This window comes from Chenopodium album, chromosome 25 (assembly GCF_948465745.1).
Source record: "Chenopodium album chromosome 25, dcCheAlbu1.1, whole genome shotgun sequence".
NCBI classification, from domain to species: Eukaryota; Viridiplantae; Streptophyta; class Magnoliopsida; order Caryophyllales; family Amaranthaceae; genus Chenopodium; species Chenopodium album.
The window spans coordinates 360,492-378,239 of NC_137858.1; the positions used below are offsets into that span (position 1 = coordinate 360,492).

Consider the following 17,748-nt stretch of genomic DNA (forward strand, 5'->3'; position numbering starts at 1 on the left):
ATCTCGGGGTCTATAATGCCTTTGAAACGATATATGATCATTATATGTTTTCATAAACGTCTGTGGTAGGTCTGAGTTTACGAAATCATTACACGTTGTGAACGGGTAAAATGATCATTTAAGGGCATATTGGATGGATCCACCGACCCAATTTGATTCCTATAGGATATTAGGGACTATGGTAAACATCTCGGCAATTTTTATTACCGAGCGAAAAAAGGTCAAAAAATTACAAAATTGAAGGCTATAATCCACGCTTTTTGAGGAAATTTTGAGGTTTCGGGGCACGGTGGCGAAAAGCCTTGAAACCCTAAGAGATACATCTAGGGGTCATATAATGCCGTTTGAAACCATATATGATCATTATATGTTGTAATAAACGTATGTGGTAGACTGTTAGGTTTACGAAATCATTATAAGTTGTGAACGGGTAAAATGATCATTTAAGGGCATATTGGATGGTTCCACCGACCCAATTTGACTCCTAGAGGATATTAGGGACCATGGAAAACATTTTGATAATTTTTATTTCCAGGCGAAAAAAGGTAAATAAATTATAAAATTGAAAGCTATAATCCACGTTTTTTGAGGAATTTTGAGGTTTCAACGCCCGATGAGGAAAAGCCTTGAAACCCTAAGGGATACATCTCGGGGTTATATATTGCCGTTTGAATCCATATATGATCATTATATGTTGCCATAAACGTCCGTGGTAGACTTGAGTTTACGAAATCTATACAAGTTGTGAACAGGTATAATGACCGTTTAAGGGCATATTGGAAGGTTCCACCGACTCAATTGGACTCCCGGAGGATATTAGGGAACATGGTAAACATCTCGGCAATTTTTATTTACGGGCGAAAAAAGGTCAAAAATTTACAAAATTGAAGGCTATAATCCACGCTTTTTGAGGAAATTTTGAGGTTTCGAGGCACGGTGGCGAAAAGCCTTGAAACCCTAAGAGATACATCTAGGGGTCATATAATGCCGTTTGAAACCATGTATGATCATTATATGTTGACATAAACGTCCGTGGTAGGTTTGATGTTACGAAATCATTACAAGTTGTGAATGGGTAAAATGATAGTTTAAGGGCATATTGGATGGTTCCACCGACCCAATTTGACTCCTAGAGGATATTAGAGACTATGGAAAACATCTCGGCAATTTTTATTTCCAAGCGAAAAAAGATAAAAAAATTACAAAATTAAAGGATACATCTCGAGGTCATATAATAGCGTTTGAAACCACATATGATCATTATATGTTTTCTTAAACGTCCGTGGTAGGCTTAATTTTACAAAATCACTTCAAGTTGTGAACGGGTACGTAAAATGACCGTTTAAGGGCATATTGGATGGTTCCTCTGACCCAATCGGACTCTTGGAGGGTATAAGTGACCATGGTAAACATCTCGGCAGTTTTTATTTCCGGGTGAAAAAAGGTAAAAAATTACAAAATTGAAGGCTATAATCCATGGTTTTTGAGGAAATTTTGAGGTTTCGGGGCACGGTGGCAAAAAGTCTTGAAACCCTAAGGGATACATATCGGGGTCATATAATGTCGTTTGAAACCAAATATGATCATTTTATGTTGTCATAAACGTCCGTGGTAGGCTTGAGTTTACGAAATCACTGCAAGTTGTGATCGAGTAAAATGATCGTTTAAGGGCATATTGGATGGTTCCATCGACCCAATTGTACTCCCGGAGGTTATAAGGGATCATGGTTAACATCTTTGAAATATTTAGTTCCGGGCGAAAGAAGGTAAAAAAATTACAAAATTGAAGGCTATAATCCATGCTTTTTGAGAAAATTTTGAGGTTTCGGGATTCGGTGGCGAATAGCCTTGAGGCCCTAAGGGATATATCTCGGGGTTATATAATTCCGTTTGAAACCACATATGATCATTATATGTTGTCATAAATGTCCGTGGTAAGCTTGATTTTACGAAATCACTTCAAGTTGTGAATGGGTAAAAATGACCATTTAAGGGCATATTAGATGGTTCCACCGACCCAATTGGATTCTAAGAGGGTATAAGGGACCATGGTAAACATCTCGGCAATTTTTATTTCCAGGCGAAAAAAGATAAAAAAAAAATTACAAAATAGGAAATTTTGAGGTTTTGGGGCCCGGTGGCGAAAACCTCAAATAACTTAAAGCGTTCAGATCATTGCCGGTTCAGGTCGAGTTTTTGAGTCGGGTCAGTAATTGACAGCTCTACTTAGTACTCTAATTTATGGATTTTAAAACTGTTTTTTAGGATTTGGCTGATAAAACTCGTAAAGAATGTTTATAATTCTTGTATAATCATTTATAACTTATTAGCCCTGAAGTAATTAGAGTTCAAGACGTATTATTATTTGGAGGGGTTAATAGCAAGGTCTGGAAGATTTGGATACCGTTCAATAAAATAACAATCAACAAATTAGTATGCATAATTGAAAAGGTTTATCCATAAAAGTCCAATGAATTCTTGAAGTATGAGAAGAAACTTGCAAAGTTGGATTTACATCTTAACATACTTTATGTTGTCAAGTAATTATACCTAAAAAATTTTACCAGACCTGGTTATTGAAGAGTAGGAAGAGCTCGAACGGTCAATAAAAGGGTGCCTTATAAAGGAGTAACAGACTAACGGGGTGCCTTAATTTGCTTTCAGTTCAAGGATGACAACATTGTCAACATACGAAGCATAATTTCAAGCGGGGAAAAAATTATAAATTGCGCTAGATGAAATTGTCTACAGGAACAAATTAATATTGAAAAACAATTATAGAACACAAAGCAACCTCAGTCAAAATCGTAGGATTGGACTTCAATTCCGCCACACATTAAAGGGTAATTACAACTAGTGTGCCCTTACTTAAGATTTCTAACGGTGTAGTTGACGGGGAAAGATAATCACACTGAATCTCAACGAACTGTCATGCTCTGCATAGCCTGTGTAGCATCCTCGGTTGCCTTGTTTGCTTGGATTGTGCTGATTACGCTTGCAATATTTCCCTAAAAAAGAAAGTTAACAAATTAGCAAACACAAATTAGTACATGATTGTTGCAGCCTAAAAAAAGAGACAAATCACTTCACTTTTGGGATGGGGGATGTTTCAAAAAGCCTTACCCTCCATAACCCTAGCTTTGATCGAAGGGTTTCCCATTGTTGTTGCCCAAACAATCGCTCAGTGTAACGACTGCACATAGAAAGGGATCAGCAAAAAAAAAAAAAAAAAAAAAAGAAAGAAGAAGAAGATAGATATTATGTGTTAATAAGATAAGACACAGCAATATGAAACGTTTCATGAACATACCTCACAATGACAACCTGATTCATCTGGTCCATCTTACAGTCGAGTAACTTGGCAGTTATGGCTTTAACAACCCAATATTCTACCTCATTGTCATTGACCTGAATTGCACAAGGCATAATATTAACAAAGGTAAAACCCAGACTGGTTAAAACCTAATTAGTACGGAAGCAACTCACACTAAGAGTGTCCTTGATAAGAGCATATGGAATTTGCCCTGACTCGCTAGAGGCAAGATCTACTAATGACATCAGCCTCATCTTTGCCAGACAATCTTCATGAACAAGACCTAAAAAAACGAAGGTAGTTCAGCAATCGTCATCTCTCTTCCTTGAATAACACAGAAGAAAACTAGCTTTTATTTGAAATCACTAATTGCAAGAAAATTCTACATTACGAATGAGGTTTAAAATTCCAAAACAAAAACATTAATCACAGCACTTGACATACATCACAACAGCAATTCAATCATCAATGACAAAGTCTTATGAAAATAAGGTTCTAAATTCCAGCAACATAGATCCCCATATTATAGGCTCACAGCACTTCACATACATTATTTCCATTTGAAGTACAGAGCATACAGAAAATCTTATGTTCTTCTGAAGTAAATAGTCACCCGAGGACATCAGGGAACTAAGGTTATGAGAGCCCTGAAGCCTGAGAATGGATGAGAGGTGAAGGCATAAACTGAATATAGTCAGAAAAATGTGTGAAATCTTTATTGTTATAAATATTATCATCACCATTTCAAATACAGTTTGTCTCATCAGGCTGTTGAGAAATGTAAGTTTGTATTATCCATCAAACTCTAAAAAATCATTTTTGCATACTCAGTTATTAAAAGAGGGATGATTTATATATACTCCATTCATTCTTTTCTCTTCCTAATATAATCAAATACAAGAATCTGTATCATAAAAGTTTTAAGTTCCCATACAGAACAAAGATCAAATGTACAAGAAATGCAATTTACCGTAGTTCTTCAGCACAGTAGAGTTTGCTGCCTGAAATTCTATGTAGGAATCCAGCCTCTGAGTTAAGAAAATCTTTAGGAGTTGATATAGCAGTGAGTATTTAGCGTCATTCTCTAGCTGTAACACTGATGGCATGTCCAGCAAATCACACTGTGACATAAAAAACATATATTCAAATTATTTTTATAGTCCACCTTGTCAGATGAAGGAGCAGAAATTGAAATAGTAATATCAGTATGAATTATGATGATTCGCGAAAAAAACACACGACACACCAAAGACTTAAAGGCAATAACTTGAAGCCACCCCTCCTCCTCCTCCTCCTCCTCCCCCACCCCCCAATCCCCCTTTTCAGAATAAGGGTATTCAAGCATAAGAAACCAGCAATGCAAAAAACATTTTTAAAAAGTATATCATCATCCAAGGCAAATAAAGTGACAAAAATTTTATTTAATAACTGTGAACTGCACTTGAAGAGTAAGCTTTCAAAAGCAGAGCAAATGTGAGGAAAATAATTTCATATCTCAATTCATACTCCAGCCAACACACCCAAACCCCATTTTTAACTAATGGTGTAAACATAACTAGGACATAATCTCAGAATAAAATACTGCTTAAGTAAAATATAAACAGCAGACATACATACCTGAAACATGTCAGGTCCTTTCACAAATTCTATGATAGCATTGGCAGCCTCCTCTTTGGCCTCACTCAAAGCTTGTTCATCCTCAGTAGAAAAAGTTGCCAAATACTTCGTGAGGAAATTGAAAGATTCCTTTCCAGAGCTGAAAGTACAAAATTTTAGCACCATAATGAAATGTTTAAACATTAATAAGACATTTATGTGGCAATGGTAGTGGGGAAGGGGGTAGGAGAGAATACCTTTTACTCTCTTTCAAAACGTTGAAGATTGCAAGAAAAAGCTCTCTCTGATCTTGGATGCTAAGATTCCATTCACTCAAGAAACTGTCAATTTTCTTGATGGAAGGCACAACATGCTCAGTAACTTTACCACTGGTAGCCAGGTTGAGGGCCTTCAAATAAACATAGAAACGGCTGTATGCATCTTCAAGAAGGTTATAAAGATTGAACAATCTGGAGAAAAACACACTAAATTAGAAAGTCTGACCAATTTTACAAACTAAAGGGAAAAGGAGTTGAAAAAAAAAGATATGTACATTTTCAGTCGCAGAGCAGGCTTCTCGTTTGGTTGTTGAACAATTTTAGCAGAAATAAGTTTCACGATCTCCAAAACCTCCTCAGGGTTTTCAGACTTTGTGACAAGGTTGCAAATTACAGTGTAGATGCACTCAATATCTGAGGTAAAAGGAGATTATAAGTAACTCACTACAAGAAAACATATCCTACTCAATCAAAAGGGGGTTTATTGAAATGGGGAAGGGGTCACTAGCTCATTGCTGTTGAAGTCAGTCAACAGTCTCTTAAAAGAATAATAGCACCTAACTTGCACGATCAAGAAGATGTTTGACTGTCATAAGAGAACTCTGTGATCTGTCTACCATAAAATCCTACCTTATAATAACCTAAGTTGACAAGATCAGCAACTTTCACAAGTTTGTAAATCTTCTAAGTCCTAGATCGTGTATTTTAAGTTTTTAACACTGATGCTAAGCAAAATCTTCCTTGCACTGCCACAATTTGGGAAGATAACATAAACAATAAAGAGAAAATTTTGTGCACTCACAACTAAACACATGCTAAAGTCCTAAAGATGCACATGAACTGACTCATCCCAGGTCAATATTATCAGTTGAGCTCTAACAACTTTTATTAAAAAGAAACCTAAAAAACTACAACTAGAGAGGGTCTGCACCATACACACACATCAGCATTCAGTAGATCAGAAACTACATTCCGCTAGTACCTAGCTCAATACCTGTACAACGAAAACATCTTATACCTACTTCTGACTACATCTTTGCCCTTCAAAAGCTTTGCTCATGGAAGTAAAGTGGAGTAGTGGATAGAAACACTCAAGTAGGCAAGTGTAATCAAACTGATCCTAAGAGGAGTAAGATCATAGCAGTATCTAACACGGATATAGAAAAGCTTGTTTGAGGTGTTAGATACATGTCGGACATGAGTCTGGGAAGATATTAGGATTATTGGAGTAAAGAAGTCTAATATTGTAAAGCTCATAACAATCCAGAATTTGACCAACCCAAACGGTACCATAATTATAAAGCTAATTGAAATCCTCACTATAATAAAAGAATTAAAAACAAACAACAATGCCAAGTTCTCAAATCCTCCCAAGTTATTCATCATCAATTTAATCCAAACTCAACCAATACCTCAAAAAAGCCACAAACACCTCAAAGTTGGATACTTTATTACAATATACAACCAATTTGAGCACAATCAATATAAAAATCATTAACATATCAAAGTATCATGCATTCAATAATAATCAAAAAGGATCAAGGAATTACCTTTCTCAGCAACCTTAGAGAAAACCAAATCAGCAGAAGTAAGAATCAGCGATGCCAAATCAATCCATCTCTCCATCACCATACATTCCAGCGCCTCCTGGCATAATCTCGCAACTTGAGGCTGTGCAACCTTCAATTTTTTCCCCCAAATTCAACAATTAGAAACAAATAAATCAATATAATCGTAAAAAAATACATAAAAATCAGAATCAAAACCCTAATTAAAACCTAAAAATCCTAGAAAAAATTGAAAGTACCTCGGCACCGGCGTCGGCCCAAGTAAGCTCGGAAACAAAACGAACAACGGTGAGAGCTGGATCTTCCTCGGTAGTTGGAACAATGGTCGCCATTGTTGGAAGGATTTCTGACTCAGAAATTCAACAGGAGAGAGAAAGAGGGATGAACGGCTATGGTGGAGTGAGAAAAACCCTAGTTTTAGCTTCACTTCGATTCGATATTCACTTGCCTCTTTCTTCCTTTCTCGAATTTCTTTTTTTTTTTTTACTTTTTTTTTTTTTGTTTGGTTAAATTTTTTAATTTATTTATTATTTAATTTTAAGTTTGAAGTAGTAAACATAGAGTAGGATTGGTAACTCAACTCGGTATGTGGATCCACTATAATCTTTGTGGGCTTTTATGTGTGGGCTTGAATCAAATAGCCCAGATTACTACTTTGTTATTATTTGCAAAAACTATATATATTAGGGCTTGATTGATATCGTTTTTTGTTTTTAGTTTTCAGTTTTTTTAAAATAAAAATTCAAAAATAGAAAACAATAAATTGTTTTCACTTTTCAGTTGTCAATTTTCAATGTTATCCTAAACAGACTCTAAACTTTTTCTCATTTAAGGGTTTGTTTTATTCATCTCAGTCATTGTTTTAAAAATGTCACATAGTGTTTATATACTTCTTATGTTCTCTTAACATTGCACCATATTGTTGACTTTTACACTATTTATTTATATGCTTTCATTTGACTATCTATTGCGATTTATATGTAATGAGTAATCTATACTAATCTATTAAAAGGCGTTCCTAAAAACATCTCTACGCCACGTAGACCCCCTCACTACGCCACGTCACTCACTCAACTCCTTATTACGCCACGTCATCCACTCAATTCCTCAATGTGCCCCATCATCTGCACTACCAAAAATACTTCATGTGGCCTCAACTATATTAAAATAAAATATATGGATGAAAAGGTTCAAACCCTTGACCTCTTTGAAGAAATGTTATTGTTTAACCATCTAGGCAAATTGTTGGTTATGCTTTAATGTTTCACACTAAATAGTATTATACCATAAAAGTATTGAATATACATACTACATACACACTATTAAATGCTCTTAAAAATTAGCACTTGCACAACTACAAAAGTAGTATCCCGGGGCAACGCCCGGGCTACTCACTAGTTTAATTTTTAATTACTGAGAGTTCAACATATTAACGATCAATTTATGTGCATTAGCAAGCGTAAAAGACAACATGATACAATATTAAATTTCAATTAATAGTATTCAATTATTTTATATTTTGTATTAGTATATACAAATACGGTTTGAAACTAAGTCAAATTAAATAATCGTATTAGACTTAAAAAATTCAAACCATACCACATACGAACAAAGCTTGTACTAATGTATACATGGGGACAAAGATAACTTGGCCATCTCTATCGAATAGAGATGATAGGATAGGTTTTGCCGCCACCTCTAATCAAGTTCGTTAGATTTTGGTTCACAAGTTCATGTCATCAACTTCAAGTGATCAAGATAATAATCACTACGAGTACTATACTAATACAAGTATGTGTTTTGAAACTTTGAATTTGGATAATTAGATTTTTCAAATGGATTAAACTCTCAAGGAACTATATTATGTGATCATTCAATATACTCAACTCTCAAGTTTGGCGTTGAAAATTTTAATTAGTTTGTTGGCCTGGCTACATACAATTCCCCTCTTTTTAATTGGTTACAATTTGGTGTGATGTTTTCAGATTTCTGTTTAAATAGTTGGAATGGATTTGCACTTCTACCTTAATTCAATAATTTCAATCTTATTTATTATTACTTTGATTAATTTAGAAGTTAACTTGAATTTAGTCTTTAAAAACTTGGCATTGTATGCATGGTACTTCTACTCTAACTAAATAATGAGATATAATGACCAAGTAATGTTGTATGAAGGACCAAAACATGAATCTCATACAAACTTAATTAATTTGTTAATGCTAACAAACTAAACATGACCTATATATTTATTGTAATACATATCAAGGGACTAGTATAGCTTAAACAACGCAAAACATTCATGTCAAACTAGGGTGCAATATATTTATACATATACTTGTGCTTGCATTGTGCTAGACTTTTTAATAAAAGTAGAGTTGTCGTGTATTCATCTATATACTTGTACAATTAAGCGCCTCACATTGACTTTCTTTTAAAGTAGTGTAGCAACTTCAATTCTTACGATTTACTGTCACCCTATACTTAGCTTGCTCGATCAAATTATTAGTAACACCACCTTTTGCTATTAATTTGAATTCCTTATAAAGTAAAATAATTAATTTTCGTATTCTACGTGCTTAGAAAAATAGTGTCGTGAAAGAAAGCTAAGTTATGGACGACATTTATTTCTGAAAACGATGATTGTATAGCTTTCTATATTGTAGACCTATTTTGGGAGCAAAAAGCTTTCTATTATGATATAAATTGAACCCGTATATGTTCACAATTCTATTAAAACGTGCCACATGCATAATATTATAAATATGGCGTTTATGATTTCTTGTTATTCATATATTTGTCAAATTATGCTTGGCGTTTACGTCTTTAGTCGCATGCATCACCCTTATTAATTACTACTTCGTATATACACCATGTACTTAATGACTATTTTCAACATAATGTGATCGAAAAATGATGTGTCCATTAATAAGTTTTCTTTCAAGCTAGTCAAAATGGTAGTTGTTTGTTTTTTTTAAACTACTTGTTCACGCATATAGATAAGTAAGGTACATATCTGATCTGACATAATCTGTTAAAATTAATAGTCTCGTTGATAAACTAATTTGTGTGATAACAATTCATATCCTAACAAAGAAATAAATCTTACTTATAAATAATGACAATTAATTGTGATCAACTTTAGCTTTATGAATGATGTCTTCTACATTATATACCAAGTATAGTTCTATGGAAGAATGAGAGACAAACATATTGATCATACTACATATACTCTAAAGGATACGGAGTATATGTTATTATATTATTGCCTGAGCTAGGTTGAAGTGAAATTGTTGATCGATTGATCATAAGAAAGAAAAAATTAAAGAACATCTATATATCTACATTTAAGTAGTGAACCGTATTACGTAAGTAATTAAAGTAGACAAAAAATGGAAATGTTAATAAGTTTTCCGTTACCTACTTATTTAGCTTGTCAATAATCCAATTATAAGACTATGACCTCCATCCAATTCAACTCCTACATAAATCATTATCTCATGCATGCAATATAAATACCAGCTAATTATAAAAATTAAACCTCAAATAAATAAACCCCTATCTCATAAATTCATCACCCAACAAAATTATGGCTTATTATTCTATCTTAGAAAAAATACTTGTATTTCTCACATTTTTGTTTACTCCTTTTTTGGTTGAAGGTAATGGACCTCCTAATTTATTATCATGGTGTAGCAAAACACCATACCCTAAACAATGTAAATATTACCTTACCCATAACCAATATTCTTCCACCATCAAAGGAAAATCAGATTTTCTTAAGATGATGATGCAAAGTGCCATGCAAAATGCTAAAAAAGCTCATCTAAATGCACACTCTATAGGAAACAGCTGTAAGAATAAGAGAGAAAAGGCGGCATTGAAGGATTGTTTGGAGTTGTACGAGATGAGTGTTCAACATCTAAACCGGACTATGTACACCCCTAGTTGCACCCGGGTTGATGCTCAGGCATGGCTCAGTTCAGCCCTAACTCTTTTCCAAACATGCCAAAATGGGTTTAGTGACTTAGGTGTTACCAAAAATATTATGCCCATGTTGTCCAATGCCAATGTTTCATGCTTGATTAGAAATGCACTTGCTATTAATAGTCGTGGATCGGTTAGTGAGGTTGGAGGGCATACTTGGGATGAGCCCAGCAAGGATGAGTTCCCGGACTGGGTTAGGCCTGGTGACCGGAAGTTGTTGCAGTCATCGTCCTCATCATTGAGAGCTCGAGCAAACCTTGTGGTGGCCCTAGATGGGTCAGGGGATTATAAGAGCATAGGGCAAGCAATAAGTGCTACTGCCTCAAGCAGAAAAGGGAGTGGGAGGTTTGTGATTCATATTAAGGCAGGAACTTATACGGAGAATTTGGAAGTAGGAAGTAAGTTGAACAATATTATGTTTTTAGGTGATGGAATTGGGAACACTATTATCACTGGGAGCAAAAGTGTTGGAGGCGGTTCCACTACATATAGATCAGCTACTGTTGGTAAGTTCAACTTTATTTAATTATGTATTTCAAAATAGGGACGTATATATATATAATTGAGATATACATGTACACCAATCTTTAGCTTAATGCATGTCCATTATAATTGTTATTAAAATGGAAAACAAGAGAAGATAATTATGAATATTTCTCGTCCATCCAAAACATTATACTAGTACTTAATATTTAATATATGCATGCAATAATCAAGGTTTTAAAGAACCTTTATTATTATATCAACATTATCACTACACTGACAAATTCATATAAAAAGTTATTAGAATATGATTTGGCGCGACTTAGCTTTCCACATACAAGCTAAGACCTGTTATGTAAAACGACATATGATGCAAGACAGTATTATAATTTTTTTCTTTATTTTTTAATATTATATCACACCTAGCTAGTTCTCTTAACCAGCATAATTTGTATGAAGAACAATATTCTATCTAGATAACTAGATTGGTAGTTTTCAAAACTCCAATAACATCAAGTCTTTCAACGTAAGAGAAGAGATAATATCTTACATCAACATCTCTTTTTATTGATCATGGATATGTTCATCTTTGTTTTATTATCCTTAATTATATGTTTATACTTTACTAAGGTAACGTAGCATGAAATTGTATATCTAAAACAAAATGTTTCTATAAAAGGAATGATATTTGGTTAATCAGTAATTGCTTTAAGATTATGATCGAAAGAAATGTGAACCACTAACTTAAGTTTTAACGGTTTGAGATAAGCATATAGTAACTTTTATCTTTAGCTTACCTAATTAATACTAAATAACTAAGTTAACATAAAAGCGAACCAAAAGTAAAACGACATAAAATACAACAATGATAATGTAAGCTAAAGTTTTCAGAAATACTCGTATGTGATTATCCTACTTATTGGTATTTGGTAGTTTATGAAGTTGAAACTTGAAACTTTGAAAGTGACCAAAGCCATAACTTCTTATCTGAGGAGCTAATAAAATACATACATGGTAAGAAGTTTGCATGAGGATGACTGTTTAATTTATGTATCAATCATTCAATCCTAGAAGATAAAAAATTAAAATTAATCCTTAAAGCAAGGTAAGTTTAAAAATGAATTGTATTATTCATTAACTTAATTAAATTCGAGTATTGAGTCTATTATTGACTCTAAGGCTAAAAAAATTTATAAAAAATAAAAAAATTGATAGAGTATAAAACATATTCCTGGGCCTCAACCATCAGCTTAAGCTTTTGGTTGAGTTGGTCCACTAACATGGTATCGGAGCCAGCGTGACACAAAGGTCACGGGTTCGAATCTCATCCGCCCCTCCTTCAAAGTGAATTAATTCGCACCAGGTATGGGTGGGTCTGTGTAGCAGCCACATTTCAAGCCCAAAGGGTCCCTCATGTGAGGGGGAGTGATAGAGTATAAAACATATTCCTAGGCCTCAACCATCAGCTTAAGTTTTTGGTTGAGTTGGTCCACTAACAAAAATAAATAAATCAAACATTTTTAGAAAGTACTATATTTGTTTCTTATAGAACTTGTTTAGATTATATACAGTTTAGAGTTTAGACCAATGTGACATTTAATTAACTATGTAACAATCTTTGACAAATAAATGAATAATATTTTATGTTGTTAAATCTGACCCAAGTATATAGGTGATGTATATAATATGAACAATTTATCTTCTAAGTCTACAATGCTTACGTATATTTCCTAAAAAAAAAAAAAAATACAATGCTTACGTATATATAATATCATTGAATATTAATATATAGGTGCAGTGATGTAACAATATTATCACTTTGATATTCATTTTTTCAGCCGTAGTAGGTAGTGGTTTCATGGCACAAGGAATTACTTTCCAGAACACGGCCGGTCCATCAAACCACCAAGCTGTAGCCCTCCGGTCGAACTCGGACCTATCAGTCTTCTACAAATGTAGCTTTGAAGGATACCAAGACACCCTCTACGCTCACTCAAACCGTCAATTCTACCGTGAATGTAACATTTATGGTACAGTAGACTTTATATTTGGAAACGCGGCTGTGGTAATCCAAAATTGTAACATTTATACCCGGTATCCACCTGCTGGGACCAACACGATCACGGCCCAAGGCCGAACTGACCCGAATGAGAACACGGGTATATCAATCCATAATTCTCGGGTCAGCTCGGCCGAAGACCAAAAAGGGTCTAAGACATACTTGGGCCGACCTTGGCGCAAATATTCTAGGACTGTTTTTATGAAGACATATTTGAGCAATGTAGTTGATCCAAAAGGATGGCTAGAGTGGGATGGCAATTTTGCCCTTAGCACTCTATACTATGGGGAGTATGCTAATACGGGTCCCGGATCGTCCACATCGAACCGGGTTAACTGGCCGGGTTACCATGTGATAACAAGTGCTTCCGAGGCTAGAAAGTTTACTGTTGAAAATTTTATTGCTGGTGATTCTTGGTTGTCTAATACTGGTGTGCCTTTTACGTCTGGGCTTTAGGCAAATTTCACGAGTCATAGATTTATAGCATGCATGATAATTCATTAGCACAGTTGTAAATTTAAAAAAAGTGTTGTATTACTTGTGTACAAGGATTACATCATCATAATAATTTGTATAAATTAGAAAACGTGTTACATGTATGATTTTCTTCTCTTAATTAAGCTAGTCATAAAAAAATATTTCCTTATGTATTGTATAGACTGTATCATACCAAGTTAAAGTTTGATGTAATGATAGTATATGAATTGCACCTCTCTCTAGAGTTTCAATTTTGAAGTTAAGGGCTTTAATCGGACAATTCCCACTCAAGCCAAAAGTTGACTGACTGGTACAGGTTTACAATTAAAAAATACAGTACAATTCCTCTTATCTACCAATTTAATAAATAAAAATGTGTATATATATTAACTATATCATGAATTCCAATTATTGTAATTTATATATTTGTACTTGTATATATAAACAATAAACACTAATTGGATTATAAATTTTGTGTGTATTTCAATTCTTACTAATTCATCACCATCCACCACCATTATATAAGATTCATTGGCCTTGTTTGGTAATTGGCTTTTAGTTGGCTTTTTGGTTGGCTTTTGGCTTTTTCTTTTGGTCAAACAGCCAAAATACTTGTTTGGTAAATGGCTTTTCAGCTAGGTGAAAAAGCCGGCTTTTCCGCCAAAAACAAAAATCTAGTGTTACTAGCTTTTTGGTTTTGGCTTTTGGCTTTTCATTAAACAAATTACTTTTAATAATTAATAATTAATAATTAATATTATTAATTATTAATTACTAATTACTAATTACTAATAATTAATAATTAATAATTATTAATTACTAATTACTAATAAGTAATAATTAATAATTAATAATTAATAATTAATAATTAATAATTAATAATTATTAATTAATAATTAATAATTAATAATTAATAATTAATAATTAATAATTAATAATTAATAATTAATAATTAATAATTAATAATTAATAATTAATAATTAATAATTAATAATTAATAATTAATAATTAATAATTAATAATTAATAATTAATAATTAATAATTAATAATTAATAATTAATAATTAATAATTAATAATTAATAATTAATAATTAATAATTAATAATTAATAATTAATAATTAATAATTAATAATTAATAATTAATAATTAATAATTAATAATTAATAATTAATAATTAATAATTAATAATTAATAATTAATAATTAATAATTAATAATTAATAATTAATAATTAATAATTAATAATTAATAATTAATAATTAATAATTAATAATTAATAATTAATAATTAATAATTAATAATTAATAATTAATAATTAATAATTAATAATTAATAATTAATAATTAATAATTAATAATTAATAATTAATAATTAATAATTAATAATTAATAATTAATAATTAATAATTAATAATTAATAATTAATAATTAATAATTAATAATTAATAATTAATAATTAATAATTAATAATTAATAATTAATAATTAATAATTAATAATTAATAATTAATAATTAATAATTAATAATTAATAATTAATAATTAATAATTAATAATTAATAATTAATAATTAATAATTAATAATTAATAATTAATAATTAATAATTAATAATTAGTAATTAATAATTAATAATTAATAATTAATAATTAATAATTAATAATTATAAATCAATAATTAGTAATTAATAATTAATAATTAATATTTAATAATTAATAATTATCAATCAATAATATTTAATTAATAATTGGTAATTAATTAATAATTAATTATTAATTTTTAATTAGTAATTGATAATTGATAATTGATAATTAATAATCAGTAATTAATAATTAATAATTATTAATCTATAATTAATAATTAATAATCAGTAATTAATAATTAATTATTAATAATTAATAATTAGTAATTAGTAATTAATAATAAGTAATCATTAATTAATAATTAGTGATTAATAATTTATAAATAATAATTAATAATCAATAATCAATAGTTAATAATTTATAATTAGTAATTCATAATCAATACTTATTAATTAATAATTTATAATTAGTAATTAGTAATAAAAAATTAGTAATTAATAATTTATAATTAGTAATTAATAATATATTATTAGTAATTAATAATTAGTAAATTAGTAGTTATAAGTACTTAAAAATTAATAGTTAGTACTCTGTAATTAGTAATTATTAGTACTTAATTATTAATAACTAGTAATTAACAATTGTTAGTAATATGTAATTAATATTAAGTGCTTAATAATTAGTAATTAGTACTTAATAACTAGTAGTTTATAATTAATAATAAGTAATTATAAATTAGTAGTTAATATTTTGTATTAGTAATTAATAATTAATAATACTGATAATAAATGTATAAGAATACATAATAATGCCCTTTAAGGTTGTTTTGCATAGTTATAGCCAATATCTAACAGCTGATTTTACCAAACATGTTTACATACAATAAATAGTCAAACAGCCAATACTAACAGCTAGAGCTGGGCATGGGCCGGGTCAGCACGCGGGCGGCCCGGGCACGGCCCGAGGATGGCCCGGCACGGCACGGCCCGCTGAGTGGCCCGGCCCGGCACGACGGCACGCCCCTCGTGCCTCGTGCGGGCTGCGTTAAAAAAAAAACAAAAAATGGCACGGCCCGGCACGAGCCCGTGAAATGGCCCGCCGGCACGGCCCGCAGCACGGCCCGTGGGTAACGACTAGTTGGCAGCAGCTCTATTTCCCTCCAACGGCTATAAACGGCTCTATTTTCACCTATAAATACCACCCTCTATTAACATTAGCCGTATAATAAAATAACAAAATAAGTTATTCATCAATTATTGTTAGTTGTACACTTGTACTTCATATTATCTTTTACTTAATAAATTTTTATGAATGAATTTTTTCAACTTTTAATTTTATGGAATATGTTATATTGTTATTTAATTTTTGTCTAATACTTATATAGTTATATGAATAATATGATATATAGTAAATTATGAATGAACAATAAATATTAATATAATTTAAACAATATTTAATATAACTTAACTCCATAAAAAATTTAATAATTATTAAATTCAAATATTAAATTGTATAATTATTCAATTCAATTTTTTCTTTCATAAAAAAAATTCAAGTTTTTTTAAAGTTTTTTTTAATTGTTTTTTTTAAAAAAGAAAAAGAAAAAAGGGTAAGCCGTGGGCCGGCACGGTGGCCGGCACGACGGGCGGCCCGGCACGGCACGACCGGCACGGTGGGCCGTGCCGTGCCGTGGACAGGGGAAGCTTGAAGGCCGGCACGGCACGGCACGGCCCGCCTCCACCGTGGGCCGGCACGGCCCGGCACGACACTGTTCATGGCCCGCCTAGGCACGGCCCACGGTAGGCCCGGCACGGCCCATGCCCACCACTACTAACAGCCAGTCAAACAAGCCAAGTTAAACAGCCAACAACCAATTGCCAAACAAGGCCATTATATTTGTCCAACGCAAAGCCCTAGTCCCAAGCCTAGTTTGAGGCCAAATTAGGCTATTACTTGTCCCTTAATTTTACTCGCGCATTTGGTAGGTGATAATAATATATGATAATGCACATGAAGCATTAGAAGAAAACATGGTATAGTTTCAAAATTTTCCATAATAAATATACAACTTACATACTTAAATTGCAAGAATAATAAAAAAGGCAAAGGACTGAATAGCTTGTTTGAATTGCTAACGCTTGAAAGATGGAAGAGAATCACTGTTGGTTCCCTTTTAAGAAGATAAGGGAATATAATCTAGCTTTATACCAGCTGAAGAGTGGAGTATGTTAAATATGATCTCTAGTATGTCAATAGCACAAGTTTTTAATATAATAATGATTTTTTCTTGCCAACTCAATTTTAGTTAATCATATTATTACACAATAAAGAGCTACTCCTCATACTATTAATTTTGATATTAATATAGTTTAAAGATTAGAGATTTAGAATTGAATTAAATAATGAATTGA

The 17,748-nt window shown here is 31.9% G+C and overlaps 2 protein-coding genes across 2 annotated transcripts; one reads left to right on the forward strand and one right to left on the reverse strand.

Annotated features, from left to right (window-relative positions):
• Window positions 1-2,741: 2,741 nt before the first annotated feature.
• Window positions 2,742-7,240, reverse strand: LOC145614525 (uncharacterized). The gene is made up of 10 exons (XM_081669580.1): window positions 6,995-7,240; window positions 6,738-6,867; window positions 5,463-5,601; window positions 5,167-5,379; window positions 4,931-5,069; window positions 4,284-4,434; window positions 3,487-3,596; window positions 3,311-3,408; window positions 3,124-3,193; window positions 2,742-3,008 (listed from the first exon to the last, which is right to left on the reverse strand). Exons 1-10 carry the CDS (start codon window positions 7,085-7,087, stop codon window positions 2,919-2,921), a joined length of 1,233 nt encoding a protein of 410 aa, XP_081525706.1. The 5' UTR covers window positions 7,088-7,240; the 3' UTR covers window positions 2,742-2,918.
• A 3,101-nt stretch (window positions 7,241-10,341) lies between these two features.
• LOC145615674 (pectinesterase 2-like) lies at window positions 10,342-13,737 on the forward strand. Its single transcript, XM_081670734.1, has 2 exons — window positions 10,342-11,245; window positions 13,061-13,737. The coding sequence occupies exons 1-2, from the start codon at window positions 10,342-10,344 to the stop codon at window positions 13,735-13,737; spliced, it is 1,581 nt and encodes a 526-aa protein (XP_081526860.1).
• The last annotated feature ends 4,011 nt before the right edge of the window (window positions 13,738-17,748 follow it).

Excerpts from the sequence above, each read along its gene's own strand:
- LOC145614525 (XM_081669580.1), bottom strand. The coding sequence starts at position 7,087 with ATGGCGACCATTGTTCCAACTACCGAGGAAGATCCAGCTCTCACCGTT. Across the intron at positions 6,868-6,994 it reads GGGCCGACGCCGGTGCCGAG|GTTGCACAGCCTCAAGTTGC; the intron begins GTACTTTCAATT and ends AAAAAATTGAAG. Across the intron at positions 3,009-3,123 it reads CAAAGCTAGGGTTATGGAGG|GGAAATATTGCAAGCGTAAT; the intron begins GTAAGGCTTTTT and ends TTTCTTTTTTAG.
- LOC145615674 (XM_081670734.1), top strand. The coding sequence starts at position 10,342 with ATGGCTTATTATTCTATCTTAGAAAAAATACTTGTATTTCTCACATTT. Across the intron at positions 11,246-13,060 it reads ATATAGATCAGCTACTGTTG|CCGTAGTAGGTAGTGGTTTC; the intron begins GTAAGTTCAACT and ends TCATTTTTTCAG.